The following is a 14815-nucleotide window of genomic DNA, read 5'->3' on the forward strand; positions in this document are numbered from 1 at the left end:
GACGAGATGGAATGAAAGCAAAAGGATGCCACACGAGCAAAGCCAGTGTGAAATAGTGCAGAAAAGCGTGGCAGTGAGGCTCTAATGTACCAGGATTGTTGTCAGCAGTCAAAGAGGCAGCCTGTCAGAAAAAGACCAAGAAGGCAGGGTATGGAGTCAGTTGCCTGCTGCGACAATGTTTGGACGCACGTGTTGGCGGCCTATACGTACAAAGAATAGGCCACACAGTCTTACTAGCGGTGGCGGGGTACGTGTGGCGGGGCAGCGACACCAGGGTTGACGTCGGCCGCATGTCCGTGCAGCTGCAAGTGTTCCATAGCATGACACGCCTCACATCTCTCTCAACACCGAGCATGACAATCGCCTGCTAGCCGCAAATGCCTCCGCAAGTGTCAGACGAGCAGCTAGGCGATGCGCTCCTTCAATCGGCACAGTATGGAGCGTTCCCCCAAGACGAACATGTGGCATCTGCTACTGTGCCATCCACTGCGCTCCCAAAACTGCTAGAAGTAGTTACCAAGGCCCGCGAAGACACCAAAGTATGCGGCGACATGTTACTTCTTCTATGGTTCTGACATTGACTCTTTGCCCCAGAACCAAGTCCGTCAGCTTTCACGAGAGGCCGCACCCGACGTCGACGGTTGGATTACCCAGGCACGCAAGCTCCAACATGATATCAAACGCTCTCAAGATACGGCCAAGGAAATTGTACAGCTAGCAGAAGCAGGCAAAGAGAACATGGCACGCGTACAGGATGCCGCAAGCAAGGTCAGCCTGTTGCACACCGAGATTGCGTACAACGAGAGCCTGGTACAGACAGTGGAACAACTGCGAGACATATCTACTTTGCTAGACTCGGCTCAGAATGCGGCGGTAAACGGTCATATCCTCCACGCCATCAGCACCCTGGAAGATGCAGACGACGCCTTCAAGAGACTCGGTCCCTTCATGACGACGAGAGTAGTGGGTGTCCTCAGAAATAAGCAAGAGCAGCTAAAGAAGGCCCTCATAGAGACTATCATAGAATCTTGGAGCGGACTAATATCAGTTGACCGCGCCAGCCATAAGATTTCGCTGCACCAATTGATCGAACGAGAAGCCAAAGTTGATATCAATACAACCGTCGAAGCCCTCGTAAAGCTTGGCTTCCTTGACAACCTAATCGTCCGCTTGAGTCGCGACATCGATAAAACCATAATTGCCCCCCGTCTTGCCATGGGCGCCGACCGCGTTGTATCCTCATTCGAGGTTCACGGGGACGATATACAACGCGCAGGTCCAGTAAACGATGGAAGTATCAAGACAACAATAGGAGACATTCAGACCATTGCAGAGTATCTAAACACACGGTTACCACCCTCTATTGTTATCCCGCTATCACACAAGATCGTTCCAATCATCGCGTCCCGTCTAATATCAAATCATCTTTTGCCTGCCATACCGCTTTCAACAGAGGGCATCCCTGAATTTCAAGAGTCGCTATCTTATGTCTTGGGGCTTGTGGAATTCCTGGATGAGCTGGGGTGGTCGGGTCAGAGCCGTCTAACAGAGTGGGTCGACAAGTCCCCCGAATTCTGGCTAGCCAGGCAAAAGGAAGCCGCCATTGCCCAAGTCCAAGTCATGATTCCGAAAAAGGTACTAGAGAAAAAGACCGTGGAGAGGGTTGAGACGCAAATCGTATCCAAGGGAGATGCCTTACACGCTGGTGATGACCAAGAAGATGACTGGGCTGCAGATTGGGATGGTGAGGGCGAGGATGAGACCACTAAGGAGCAAACAATATCGGTAGAAGAAGAGGACATGAGTGCTTGGGGTGATGAAGTTGACATACCGGATGAGGAGCCCAAGGAAGAAGTTTCTAAGGAGAAGCCCTCCGATGTTGAAGATGCCGAAGATTGGGGTGCGGATTGGGACGACGAAATCGATACTAAGCCAACTACCACGTCAAATCCCACAGCTAAAGCACCAGAATCACCGAATTCAAAAAAGAAATCAGCCCAGCAAAAGGCGCCCACGGATCAAAAGGTCACACTGCGAGAAACATACACCGTGACAGCAATCCCTGACGCAATCATGGATATCATTTTGCAGGTTCTTAGAGATGTAGACGCTCTCAATTCGGCCGATCTTGTCAAATCAGCCATTTCACCTGCAAGTGGAGGCTTGTACGCAATACCAAGTCTACTGCTTGCAATGTATCGAGCCACCGCCGCTATGCATTACTCCAAGGACATTGCGAGTAACATGCTCATCTACAATGACTGTCAGCGCCTATCAGATCGGCTGAGGCTCTTCTTACAGGAACAAGCAGAAAAGGACACATCATCTACCTTACCGCAACATCTGCAACCCTCAAAACGCTTAAAGCCATTGCTGGAGGCTGACATCAAGACCATTGATGGATTTGGCAAACGTGCGTATGGACGTGAGATGGAATCGCAACGACAAATAATAAGGGATCACTTGGAAGATGCCCAAGGCTTTCAGGATTGCACCAACGTCCCTTTCGCCACAGTATGCGACGATGCTATTGCCACAACCATCGACAGGATAGGAGACGTGAAGCGCCAATGGCAAAACGTCCTCTCCAAGAGCGCTTTACTCCAGTCTCTTGGCTCATTAGTATCAGCGGCCCTTACAAAGTTCGTGAATGATGTGGAGGACAAAGCAGATATTGCTGAAGACGAGTCTCGAAAACTACATGGATACTGTGTCTCGCTTTCTACACTCGCACAACACTTCCAGACAGAGGACGATAATGGAGAAATCAGAGACATGGCTGGCGTCTATACACCTAACTGGTTCAAGTTTCAGTATCTCAGCGAGATTCTAGACAGCAGCCTCGCAGACATCAAGTACTTCTGGACAGACGGAGAACTGAAACTAGAAATGGAGGCTGAGGAGGTGATAGGCTTGATTGAGGCGTTGTTCGCACCGACTGATCATCGGAGGAGAGCAATTGCTGAGATCAGGAGGACCAGCGTGCAATGAAGAAGGCAGTCACACCAAAACACCAAGTATTTACTCACCGTCATATTAATACTGAAACCACTTTCTATAGAAATGTATCATTCCTCGGTACTCTGACCATTCATTTACAATCCGCAAACCATTTTAATGAACAAGTTCAGTAAGCAACATCTCAGATTGCCGGAGGTTCGCGAACGCCGACTGGCTGATGTTTTTGCGCTAACCTCCTTCGGAAAAAGTTCGAGATCCCAAAATTTCCAAAGCTTCCCGAATCCATCGTCACTTGCACACCACTTTTCGATAAGCAAACGACCACATAACGACGCCATGGATACCGAAGCCGCAGAGACCAAGGTGCAGATTCGCCTCACTACGCGCGACTCTAGCCTGCAAATTTCAGAGGAGCCTAGTACTTTGCTTGTACAAACATGTAAGTACCGTCGCGGGACATGATGATAAGCTGCGCACTCTTATGCCGCAGCATATCGTAAATTTGCGCAATTAAAGCATAGTCGTAACATGCTGCGCAAGTTTCAACTATCAATTCTCACATACTGTGCTAACAGCATGCGCCTGTAGCCTTAACGCGCCACAAGCTTTCGACTCTTGTAAACGAGCTCCTACATCGTGGGGATGAAAATCGCATTCCATTCGACATACTTATCAATGGCGAATTCCTCCGCACAACCATCGACCAGTTTCTCACCAAGAATGGTATTAATGCCGAAGCGACGCTCGATGTAGAATACACTAGGGCGCTAGTACCACCACTGAATGTGACGAGTTTCGAACATAACGATTGGGTTTCTGCAGTTGATGTCCTGTCGGGGGTACAGAGTGGACAAGAGAGGATACTGAGCGCAAGTTACGACGGGCTTCTGAGAGTATGGAACACATCAGGCGATGTTTTGGCGACGTCCGAGGCGCCCAACAATGGAGGTCGGATTACCAGCTTGAAGACGGCAAAGTGGTTGTCTGAGAAGAAGATAGTTGCCGCTGGATTGGACAACACTGTTCGCGTGTACAAATATGACGACGATACGCGGACCATCACGACTGCCTTGGAACTCTTCAACCACCGCTGGGGCGTAGAAGACGTTGCAGTCCACGCACCTTCAAACCGGATCCTGTCTGCATCTTCAGACACGACTGTTTCGCTTTTCTCGAGCAACGCAAAAGAAAACCCAGCCGCACCATCGAATCTGCTCCCGAACTCAACAGCCGCTTCTAACAAGCGACAAAAACTCTCGAAACCAGACCGTACGGTTCCTGCCCGCGGCGCATTGGCAACATTCACAGGCCACAATTCGCCTGTCTCCAGCATAATCTTCAAGCCAGACGATGCTACAGTCGCATACTCTGCTTCACACGACCACACGCTCAAGACATGGGATCTGCCTACCGCTACATGTGTTGATACGCGAACAACGGGCCACTCGCTCCTCTCCTTGTGCGCGATTCCTTCCCGAAATCTCCTGGCAACCGGTACCTCGGCACGCCACATTACTCTCGTCGACCCCCGCGCATCGGCTACCCAGATTAGCGTCATGACGCTACGAGGCCACAAGAATGCCGTTGTATCTCTCGACACGGATCCGTCGTCCGAACACAACCTTGTGTCTGCGTCTCACGATGGTACAGTCCAAATATGGGATCTTAGGAACGTTAGTGCTGGTGGCCAGGTTGGAGAGGGCTTAACGGGTGAAAGCGTATATACAATTTACAGGCAATCGTGGGATGGCGAGAATGTCAAGAGCCATGGCGAGGGCGCAAAGGTCTTCAGCGTGTGCTGGGATCGCCAAGTGGGTATTGTATCTGGTGGTGAGGACAAGCGGGTACAGATTAACCGTGCGATTGGGTCTTGAGAGGGGCTGGATGTGGCTCTCTCTCTCTCTCTCTCTCTGCAATTGCAAAAAAAGAATAAAGAAGTGGTGATAGCAACTGGTGTTTTGGGCGCATGTTTTAGATACCAATTTTCTGGCTAAAAGGGAAGAAAAGGGTAGTAGCTTTGAAGCTGGACCGAATGGTCGCGCGTATCTTTGGTCTCTCTTGTAATGCGACGCCTTCGCCTACTACGTGTTTATGCTTAAATGAAAGGGTATCAAGTCGCAATGTTCGGTTCCTTCGAACCACTCTTCTCCCCCTCCACATATGCGATGAAGTCGCACCTCTATATCTTTTCCCTCGCTCTAGCGCATGGAAAGTACTTGGTGACTCATGTTTCCAAAGTTCCTCCCTTCTCGTAGCACCGTATTCGCCTCTGCCCTATACCTTTATTAGTACCCTAGAATCTGCCTTTTCCCCCCCTTTCTTTCATGTTTTTTCTTTTTATCTTGTCTCTTCTCATACCAAATGCCCCGGCAACAAGAAATTCGCAACACCCTCTTTCACCGCATACTCGTGCTGGCACGCTCCACACACCAGCTTCCCTTCTTTTATACACGTCTCGAGCAGTATCCTATGCAGATCCTTTGCCGTCTGGCTTGGCTCTTCTTCTTCTTCCTCTTGTGCGTCGGCGGCTGGTGTCGCCTCAGCGGTATCTAGTGCGGACGCGGAAGACGACGAAGGCTCAACGAGGTCAGCGGGTGTGGGCGCTGTGGGTGGGAGTTCAGGGAGACCGAGCTACAAATATTGGATAGAAGTGTTAGCTTTGTTTTTGCTCTACTGTTTTTTTGGTCTTCTCTCCCTCTTCCGCCTCCTAGTATATATATATAGGCGCAAGACGTGACAACATATATCAAGAAACACTGCCGTCTTACCTCACTGCATATCACCCTCAATTCATTCCACAGAATGCGGGGTAAAATGTTTTTCAGAAACGCTAGGTTTACATCCGCTTCGACAATCTCGAGCTCGGCGTCGCGCGGGTGCAGGGGGAAAGATGCGGGGTTCGTTTTGCAGGCTTTGATGGCGCAGGTGAGGAAGTTGAGGGTTAGGAGCTTCATCTTTTGCGTACGCGTATACGTTGGATTATTGGATTGAGGAGAGCCGGAGTTTGCGATGAGTATTTTGGGAGAGTATATATTGGTAGAGCGTGCGATATAGTATGGGTGATGCTGGCTGGTTGTAAGGAATCCTTGTTGAATGCGCGCAGTTTGCGGGCGGGGACTGTGACAGAATAATTTTTGGCGCGTCGGGGAACGGGCGGGCTGTCGTTGGTGGGGTATGGAACGCTAGTACGAGGCCTAGGTTTGTGCATATCGTTTTCAAATTCAACCTTTCTTACATTCTTTTTCTTGCACATTTTTGCTGAGCATCATAACATCTTTGGTACTACTCTCTGAGAGTGTAATTAGCAGTTATACGGAATTTTCTCAGAAAAAAAACCGACCTTGAGCTTATGCACGGTACTGGCAATATCAATTTGGAAAACCTCACTATAATCAAATGGGAAATGGGAATTACAGAGCATATCTTTAGTTTTTACTACGAGAATATGTTACTACAAGATGGCATGAATTTTTTCCCTCGTATATCAACCACTCAAGACCTATCGCTTAGTAGCGTCTTCCAACACTAGATCCGTTGCCCTCGAACTCAGCAGGAACGTGGAGACTGCTGGAAACGCGCCCGGACATCTTGGGAAAGCACTTGCGTCGACAACACGCAGGCCTTCTACGCCCTTGACTCTCAACCGAGAGTCTAGCACAGCCATTGGGTCAGAGTCTGGGCCCACCTTGTTGGTGCTCGTTGGGTGGTGGCCGAATACTTGGTCCTCGATCCACTGCTTGTCAATCTCAACATCGCTGCAGTACCCAGTCTCAAGTATATCAGATGGGGGACAAGGAGGGGAGACCGGAGTGACAGGACCAACGGGTCCTTCGGTTGTCATGTAAGCTTTCCGTACGAATGCCAGTGTATCCAGAATGGCGCCCATGTCTGTCTCTGCGCCAGTGGCAAAGTAGTTTAGATTGACCTCTGGAGGCTCCGTGGGATCAGTAGACTGGATCTGAATGTATCCTGCAGTGTTCTGTGGATGCATCTTAACAGTAGACCAAGAAAACGTCGTCGGAGGAACACCTGTCTGATTCTGATTTGTGTCAGGTGTGAAACCACGGAAGACACTGCCAGGGAAACCAAACATGAACATGTCACGCTCATCTTCGACGGCGTGCGATGTCTTGAGCAGGAAAGCGTTGGAGTTGACGCCACCGCGCGTATATGGTCCCTCGCCCTTGTGCCAAAGGTCAACGCATGGATCTCCAGGAGCGCCAAATGTGCACTTTGGTTCATTGGGGTCAGGAGAGGCCGTAAGGGTTATTGGCGACTCGCCATACATTGGTATTTCGTAATTGTCCTGGAGGTTACGACCTACGCCGGGTAGATCAGAGACCACCGGAATACCATACTTCTCAAGAAGGGCTCTGGGACCGATACCAGAAAGTTGAAGGATCTGGGGCGAGTTGAATGCACCGCCTGAGACAATGACTTCTTTGCGAGCGAAAGCTGTCTTGAGAACACCTTCTGTAGTGTTGGCAGTCCGTCGTGGATCCGCTTTGTATACGGATTTGCCTTCGAGGTACTCGACACCCACCGCTTGTGGCTTTGTGCCATCGCCACCGCAGGTATCGAACAGTACCTTGGTGACCAACGATTCGAGTTGTAGGTGAAGCGGATACTTTTGCGTGCCGTTCGCAGTTGTCTCCTTTCGCGTCTCTAGAATGATATCACGCGGGCTGAAGCGCTTCCAAATCGATGTGACATGGAAAGGCAAGGCCCACAATCCCTCAGTTTGATCGCGGGCTGGGTCAAGATAATTCCCGTCGCTGGTCATGTAGTCCAGTACTTTTTCTGGCTCTCTGCCAATGAGCTTCAGAGCTGCTTCGTAGATTTTGAGACGAAGCGGAGCCACTGACTGAGCTGCACGGTCGGCTATATTTGTCTGAAGCCAGCCTGTGAACCCGTGGCCTGGGGTGCCAGGTTCAAGGTAATTGTTATGCTCGATCTTCTCAAAGTACTTGCGCATCAGACCGCCACTAATACAGTCAGCACACGTACACAATCATTGCGATTGCAAGGAAACTAACCTCCAGAGGTCTTCTTCGGTTCCTTGGTCAAATATATCCCAATCGCTCTCACTTGGCAAGAACGTTGCTGCCGCGTTTACAATAGCACTTCCACCAAGTGTCGCACCGCGGGGGTAGAAGATTCCGAGTCTCTCGGCACCGATATGGCCCTCAACGGTTGGGTCTCGTCCAACCCAGTCTTTTTGATATTAGCATATTTCACGCAAGCATCTCTCGAAGAAAAACCACTCACATTCTCCATTTGCCAGTCTCCAAACCAGCAGATTGTATCGCTTCAGCCTCTCCTCATCATCGCCATGTTTGACAAAGAAATGCCACGTGACATCTGTATTCCCGAAGCTGTTCAGCGCAAGAATCTGAGTCCGAATATCATGCGATGCATCCGAACCCGCTTCAACCAAGAGCACAGAGTGCCCAGCGCGCGCAAGATTCGTAGCAATCGTCCCGCCTCCCGGCCCAGACCCAGTGACAATGTAATCGTACGTATTCGACGAGTCTGCTGACGTCTGCGGAGACGCACAAGCCGGACCCGAAGAAGGATACGCGAGCACGAGCGGAGGCAAGAGCAAGTAAGAGGCCGTACGAAACTTCATAATTGGAGCAGATGAATAGCAAGAAGCTCAAAAACAAAGACGCAGGAAAGCTTTCAAGGGAAGGACGGGCTTTCTAGGCTCGACTAACAAGCCACCTTTGTAGGCCCGACTTCATATACAAATATAACCAACCACCCCCTTCCTCGCCACCAACCCGCATTCCCCAATCAAATACGAGAAGAACAAAACGCCCTGCGCCCATCCCCAGACAGAAAAACAGCCGAGTTAACGGCTTGCATACATGTACCTTTTTACCCGGGGGTGAGGGAAACGTACCTAGTTTCTTGGCGCAGTTACACAAAACCTCTCACGCAAGGCGACATTATTGGCTGGGTTAACTGTAGAGGGGGGGCGGTAAGAAAATCAGGATCTGCAGGTACTACGTACGTGCATTTCCAATCTTACTAGTCAGGTTCTCCGCAATGTTGGGCAAAAAAGGCAGCCGCCTTGCTGGGATGTTTGGATGCGCCGAGTAATTGATAGTAAGTTGAGGACATGGGGAAGTTGAAGGAGTTGGGGTTGGGGAGCCAATGAGCGGGGGGGTTGGGTGGCAGAAATAGGCAGGTATCTTGTCTCGGGTTGACTGAGAACGTTGGACCGAGAGGGTACATAGGTTGGTGGGGTTGGGAAGTGGAACCTGGGGCTTATCGGGTAAGTAGTATGGCTGCAAAAGGAGAAAGAGCCAGGTGCTTAGTGTTGCTTTGTCAGGAGGTGAGTTGGCAAATCAGTAGGTGCATACATGCAGAGACTTGTTCAGCTCTTGGTATTGATGGGGGAGGATTTAGTCAACCGAGGCGACTACGATAATAACGCAACTTGGAAATGAGCCTTCATGCAGACAAGAGGTTGTGGAGAGTTGCTCAGGAGCATGATTCAGAGTGATCCTGGTTGATATATCGTGTTATTAATCAGATGTTTTTGGGTCGTGTCTTTTTCTTAACCTGTCACATCGTCGGTGCTTCCTCAGATACGTGGTGCAAGCAAACACACTCGTCGACCATAGTATGGTCAAATAAATCGTCATTTCTCATAAGCAACTGCGCCTACTGAAAGCTTTTCAGCAGCTCCTGTAGCTGTGCGTAGGTATCATCTGGGTTCTTGACCTTGTGTCCAATGGTCCGCTTATCGCTGTAGATCTCCCAGTCGTTTCCGCCCTCGTATGCCTTGTCACCGAAGAAGTGAATCTTGTCGTAGACAATTCCTGAAATGTCCTTCTCTGCCTCAATGTGTCGCAGGCAGTAGGTCTTGTCCCAGCCAGTAGGGAAAACGTCAAACGAGATTTGGCCGCCGATAGAGTAGGTAAGGCCGTAGTCAGGGAAAGCTTCCTTGAGCTTTGCGACCATGGTCTCTCTAATCTTGTGCTCGAGATCGTACTTTTGGTACTCGTTTCGCTCTTCAGTCGAGGCGTTACGGCCGATGGGGGAAACGTTAATCATGCCATTGCGGAATTCGATAAAAGTACCACGCTTGATGGGTATATCGAGGTCGGCGATGTAGTGAAGGATCCTGTGATTTGGGGTCAGCAATGCTTTGTAAAACTACGGGCTTCGACATACCACTTGGTCAGCGCCTTATACTTGTCCTCACCAATCCAGGCAATGAAGCTCTGACTGGCCAGGGTCTCGCCCATTCGGATGGCGGTGAGTCCGTTCTCAGCAAAGCAATAGTCGAACAGCGATGTGACATCGACTGCTCCCCCAAGTTGCTCCTGCTGCTTGGCCAGGTTGGAGCCGCCAACGAAGCCAATAGCAACTTTGTGTCTGAGTTCCGAGAGCATTTGAAGCATCTCAGGGCTCACCAGCTGCAGCCATGTTAGCTGCTGGTAGAGGATATGTCATTAGAGGGTGAGCGCACTTGACGGGGCTTTGTGAGTGTGTCGTCAACATCGAAGAGTAGGACTGTGTTCTTGACCGGGCGCTGGTCAAGCGGGGGGTATACAGCAGCTGCAGTTGCCATGATTGCTACGTGTAGGAAGTCTTCTGTGAAGTAAGATGGGTCAAGACCAGGGCTTTTGATCAAAGTAACCAACAAGAGGCGAAAAATTCGGTATAATGCTAGAGATTGCAGCGAGGGTCGCGATACAATTTGGAGGGGTTTCTTGCAGGGATGGGTGATCCTCACCGCAGTTTCGCGGCCGGCATGCGGGGGGGTGCGGGACTGGTACTCGACTGGCATTGGCCAGGCACCTGGACCCTGAGCTTACGGCTGCGGTACCTGAATCGAGGCCAAAGTTACGATGCTTCGAAACGTGTCAATTATGCCTTTGTGCTTACTGTGCAGTATGTCACTTGGGCGTACAGCTGGCAATTCGCCGGCACACAATGCCGAGAAAGGAGCGCATGATCAACAGCTATTTTGGCATTCGTCGCAACATCTGGACAAACTATGTGTGTGTACATGCACAGTACAACAGAAACGAGGCCCACCTAACCCAACGCCCCGACCTTCTCCGCCAACCCCTTCCACCGTCCCTTCCTCATACCTGAAGGCATATCCAGTATCAACCTCTTAAGCAAGTCCTGTTCGTATTCAAGTTTCTCCAGCGTTACTGCCTGCAGGATGTAGTTACTGACGGTGCTGTGCGAGAGTGGCGGGTTCTGCACCAATGGCGCAATCTCATCCACTGACATTCTCTGGTGATGCCATAGATGATAGGCACGGAGGTGGGAAACTGTTGCGTGGATGCGAGGGGGAGCCGGTGATTCGGGCAGCGGAATAGTAGATTGAGCAAAATTCTGCGCCCACTCAGTCGCTAAGCCATATGATGAGCCAGTCTGCTCAGGAGTGACAACCTCCACGTCCTCTCTCAAGTTGCCGGCATCATCGAGCGTCATGTGTCCAAGCGCTTCTTCGAGTTCTGCATCCGCATATTCATCATCGGTGTCAGCTGAAACTTCGTTAGGCTGAGACGCTTCAGTGTCCTCCTGCGATAGTTGTGGTAATACCGGATAGCCCACATCAGCCCCGTTCAATGACAAGATATTGATCCGTCCTACACGCCTGAACGAGGAAGAAGTTTCATTTTCAGACTCCAGATTACTATCTTCAACTAGCTCTGTGTTCTCTGCCTGCCTGGCTCCAAGGTTTTTGTCTTTTTTGAGTGGGTGAGTTGTTGTATGTGTAGGATCTTCGAGTTCATGGCTATCCATAAGTTCTTCTGGCGCCGTTTCATAGCCTTGGGTGTTTTCATCGCTATCTTGTTCCTCTTCCGCAGGATCGGTTGATAAGTTCGAGTCGCTGTCAATAGCTTCTTTGACCTTGGCGGTTGCTCCAGCTTTCTTACGTGGCTTTTTGGCACGGGGGGCAGGCTTGTTGTCGTAGTCGCAAAGCATTACCGGCGGAGGTGTTGGTGTCAACCGAGTCCGTTTCCGCTCCAATATGTGGTAAAGCCGGAATCCGGCGTACGCGTCAGCAGCTGCGTAATGTATTTGTTGCAGATTCAGCGGGAGGCTCCAGTCGCTTTCCCGGACACTAGATGTAGTGTCTTCGTCGTCTTCTAGTTGCTCGCCTTTGTACAAGGGCAACTGCAGGTGTTGAAGCACCTGGGTAGCAAGACTGACCAGTCTATTTGAGATTTTGCTAGGATCAACCTCATGCCATTCAACAAGGTTGTGTAAGCGACTCAGCTCAAAGACACCCTGTGGCCGAACTCCAAGGTACTTTTCCACACGTTTGAAATCGCCCTTGATAGCCACCCCTACTTTGATGACATCTAGTGACTCCAAGACGGCTTTCAAACTAGGTGGCATGAGCTGTTCGACCTTGTACCCAGAAAACAGAGAAATATGAAACAGTGCGATCCTATCCTCGCATGCAAGTTGGATCAATGAAGCGTTTTGTTTGATCGCATGCGGATTTCCATAAGGTTTCCACTCGATGTCGAAGCCTACAACCTTCTCTTTCAAAAAGTACTGGGCAACTCTCTCAGCGACATCGAAAGATTTACAATAATGGATTGAAAGCGACTCGCCGTCTGGGCTTTGATACAGCTTCGCACTCCAGTAACTTGCACGTGTTTTAGGCGAAGCGAGCATTGCGGCACGTAGCGTGTCTTCTGGGATCTGGTAGGCAAGATCCTCACTGGCATCTGACTCCTCTTCTTCGCTGACATCGGGCTCGGACTCGTCTTGCGAAGAAACTTCGTACGTGTCTGTGGAATCTAGTTCTTCTGTAGACTCAACGCGATATGACGACTGGCTTCCCGCTGGACAGGCGCCATCTTCTGTACTATACTGTGTATCTTGCCCCAAGTCACTACCACTGTGTGTCGAATCGTCTTTGGTACTAGGCGACTCTGATGACCTGGCTTCGGTTTTGGGTAAAGGTTTCGTGCTTGGAGGAACGGGAGCGGACTGCCGTGTCTCTGCTTGTGATGTGGTCGCAAAGCGTAACCCGTATGACGGGTCCCACAATCCCACTCGCTGGAAACAAGTCAATGGTTTGTATGAGTCTACTACGGGCGAGGTCTCACAGATGGCGCAGCGAACGCTTGTAGCGGAGAGGGCTTGTTTTCGGTTGTGGTCGCTCCATTGCTCGTAGTAGGTTGTTTAAGAGGAGGAGAAGAATGCGTGGTCGGGCCAGAGTTGTGGTGCATATCTCGAATGCGCGTGCTGCTTGCGGTGAACGGTCGTCCCCGCTTCCATTGGCAAGTGGTAGGGGAGGAAGGCGCGGGCGCTGGGCGTGGTGGGGTGGCGTGCATGGCTCCTGCCATGTGCAATAGTCTTGGGAGTCGCGAACCGCTATCTCTTTTCTCTTTTAGTACTGTGCTACATGACAACTGAAGTCTTGTTCGCACCTCTGTATGTGATGACGGTCTACTGCTCGTGTAATGCTAAGTGTGGCTTCATCGCAAACAGACCGAGAGACGTGTGACGCGCTCAGCAGAGGGGCGCGTCGTCTGAAGAGCATGGCACTCCATGGTAGTGCTCTAGCTAGGCACCAATGTTGTGTGTATGTGTTGGATAGGCTGATTCGGCAGCAGTGGCCGAGAAAACACGTCTGTTGCCTTGCTAAGAGCGACAGGACCCTGTTCGCGAATGTTGGTTGGCTAGCGCGCCGCCTGTCTTGAAGATGGCCCTCTCCGCCAAGATATCCGACCCAGTCACCACCACAACACACAACCAATTTACACCGGACTACGCCACCATGTCGCTCGAGAATCTATTGCCTCTGGGTGAGAAAGTTTCATAAGGGCTACATGCCGGGCGCTGACTGCCGCAGAACTCATCGACAAATGCGTTGGTTCGCAGATCTGGGTCATCATGAATGGCGGAAAAGGTGTGCTTGGATGCCAGAGATGAGAGTGAAGAGACTGACAAGAGGCAGAATTCACGGGTAAACTAGTTGGATTCGACGACTACGTCAGTGAGTAGGCGGCCAAAGACTTTTCTGTGCATTTCTAACATGGCATAGACATGGTGCTGGAGAACGTGACAGAGATGTGCGTGGCTACGTCGAGTTGTCTAGACAGCATGGTCGTGTGCTAATTTGGACTGCCAGTGACCCGGCTGAGGGAAATGTGCAGCTACCCAAGATCCTGCTCAACGGCAACAACATCTGCATGGTACGAAGCAAGCGTGACCAGGATGTCCCATGCTAACTGTGATAGATGGTTCCCGGAGGAGATGGCCAAACGGTGCTAGAGGAGGAGTAGGGCCACAGGCAACAGCGGCATGGACAAGCGCCGCAAAATGCGATGATGGCCGGGTTTGGGGCTCACATGATGGTAAACGGCTTCATCGCGGTCTCTTCCATCAGTGTGTTGTACTCGCCATGGCGCCTGCCATTCACGGCTAACCATGCCGGCTGGTGCGACTGGTCCGGAGCCATCTGCCGCAAGCATCTAAGGTAGCCAGCCCATGGGAGGCTACGCAGAGAGTAGTGCATTTTGGTCGTTTCAGTTCACGTGGCTTTTGGGTTTGGTAGCGTGCATAGATGTATGTATGGATGTATGGGATACATATGTATGTGTGTGTGGTTCATGAATCAGCAATTGTCTCTGTATGGGCACGTGACCGTCGCATAGGGTGAGGTGAGTGCAGCAGCAACGCGTCTGCAAGGCACCGGCGGCGGCCACAAGTACCGCAACCGCAACCCTCAATGGCGGACGGAGGCAAGGGCGAGTGGCTGCCATGTCGACGGTGGAGCAGATCCAAGGCGAAGCCGATGACATCGGTCAGGGTCCAACATGACACCACACTCTCCCACTTTGGCCCGGTTTCTGCT

The 14815-nt window shown here is 50.9% G+C and overlaps 6 protein-coding genes across 6 annotated transcripts; 2 read left to right on the forward strand and 4 right to left on the reverse strand.

Moving 5' to 3' along the window:
- Positions 1–377: 377 nt before the first annotated feature.
- Positions 378–4835, forward strand: COCSADRAFT_173352 (uncharacterized protein; the record flags this gene model as incomplete). Its single annotated transcript, XM_007704120.1, has 3 exons — positions 378–539; positions 595–2980; positions 3550–4835. The coding sequence occupies 3 exons, from the start codon at positions 378–380 to the stop codon at positions 4833–4835; spliced, it is 3834 nt and encodes a 1277-aa protein (XP_007702310.1).
- A 478-nt stretch (positions 4836–5313) lies between these two features.
- On the reverse strand, positions 5314–5915 carry COCSADRAFT_173353 (uncharacterized protein; the record flags this gene model as incomplete). Its single annotated transcript, XM_007704121.1, has 2 exons — positions 5314–5592; positions 5730–5915. The coding sequence occupies 2 exons, from the start codon at positions 5913–5915 to the stop codon at positions 5314–5316; spliced, it is 465 nt and encodes a 154-aa protein (XP_007702311.1).
- A 470-nt stretch (positions 5916–6385) lies between these two features.
- Positions 6386–8890, reverse strand: COCSADRAFT_38758 (uncharacterized protein). Its single transcript, XM_007703917.1, has 3 exons — positions 8230–8890; positions 7998–8175; positions 6386–7946 (listed from the first exon to the last, which is right to left on the reverse strand). Exons 1-3 carry the CDS (start codon positions 8588–8590, stop codon positions 6461–6463), a joined length of 2025 nt encoding a protein of 674 aa, XP_007702107.1. The 5' UTR covers positions 8591–8890; the 3' UTR covers positions 6386–6460.
- Positions 8891–9633: 743 nt separating this feature from the next.
- COCSADRAFT_95556 (uncharacterized protein) lies at positions 9634–10546 on the reverse strand (the record flags this gene model as incomplete). Its single annotated transcript, XM_007704122.1, has 3 exons — positions 9634–10096; positions 10147–10391; positions 10445–10546. 3 exons carry the CDS (start codon positions 10544–10546, stop codon positions 9634–9636), a joined length of 810 nt encoding a protein of 269 aa, XP_007702312.1.
- Positions 10547–11016: 470 nt separating this feature from the next.
- On the reverse strand, positions 11017–13289 carry COCSADRAFT_162487 (uncharacterized protein; the record flags this gene model as incomplete). Its single annotated transcript, XM_007704123.1, has 2 exons — positions 11017–13011; positions 13062–13289. The coding sequence occupies 2 exons, from the start codon at positions 13287–13289 to the stop codon at positions 11017–11019; spliced, it is 2223 nt and encodes a 740-aa protein (XP_007702313.1).
- Positions 13290–13687: 398 nt separating this feature from the next.
- Positions 13688–14664, forward strand: COCSADRAFT_147219 (uncharacterized protein). Its single transcript, XM_007704124.1, has 6 exons — positions 13688–13763; positions 13811–13867; positions 13916–13954; positions 14003–14030; positions 14090–14153; positions 14199–14664. The coding sequence occupies exons 1-6, from the start codon at positions 13736–13738 to the stop codon at positions 14241–14243; spliced, it is 261 nt and encodes an 86-aa protein (XP_007702314.1). The 5' UTR covers positions 13688–13735; the 3' UTR covers positions 14244–14664.
- Positions 14665–14815: the final 151 nt, after the last annotated feature.

This window comes from Bipolaris sorokiniana, assembly GCF_000338995.1.
Source record: "Bipolaris sorokiniana ND90Pr unplaced genomic scaffold COCSAscaffold_11, whole genome shotgun sequence".
NCBI classification, from domain to species: domain Eukaryota; kingdom Fungi; phylum Ascomycota; class Dothideomycetes; order Pleosporales; family Pleosporaceae; genus Bipolaris; species Bipolaris sorokiniana.

Bases quoted from the DNA above. Each gene is read 5' to 3' on its own strand.
- COCSADRAFT_38758 (XM_007703917.1), bottom strand. From the start codon at position 8,590: ATGAAGTTTCGTACGGCCTCTTACTTGCTCTTGCCTCCGCTCGTGCTC. The intron at 8,176-8,229 runs GTGAGTGGTTTT...AATATCAAAAAG, and splicing joins GAGACTGGCAAATGGAGAAT to ACTGGGTTGGACGAGACCCA. The intron at 7,947-7,997 runs GTTAGTTTCCTT...TGACTGTATTAG, and splicing joins ACCGAAGAAGACCTCTGGAG to TGGCGGTCTGATGCGCAAGT.
- COCSADRAFT_147219 (XM_007704124.1), top strand. From the start codon at position 13,736: ATGTCGCTCGAGAATCTATTGCCTCTGG. The intron at 13,764-13,810 runs GTGAGAAAGTTT...TGACTGCCGCAG, and splicing joins CGAGAATCTATTGCCTCTGG to AACTCATCGACAAATGCGTT. The intron at 14,031-14,089 runs GTGCGTGGCTAC...TTGGACTGCCAG, and splicing joins CTGGAGAACGTGACAGAGAT to TGACCCGGCTGAGGGAAATG.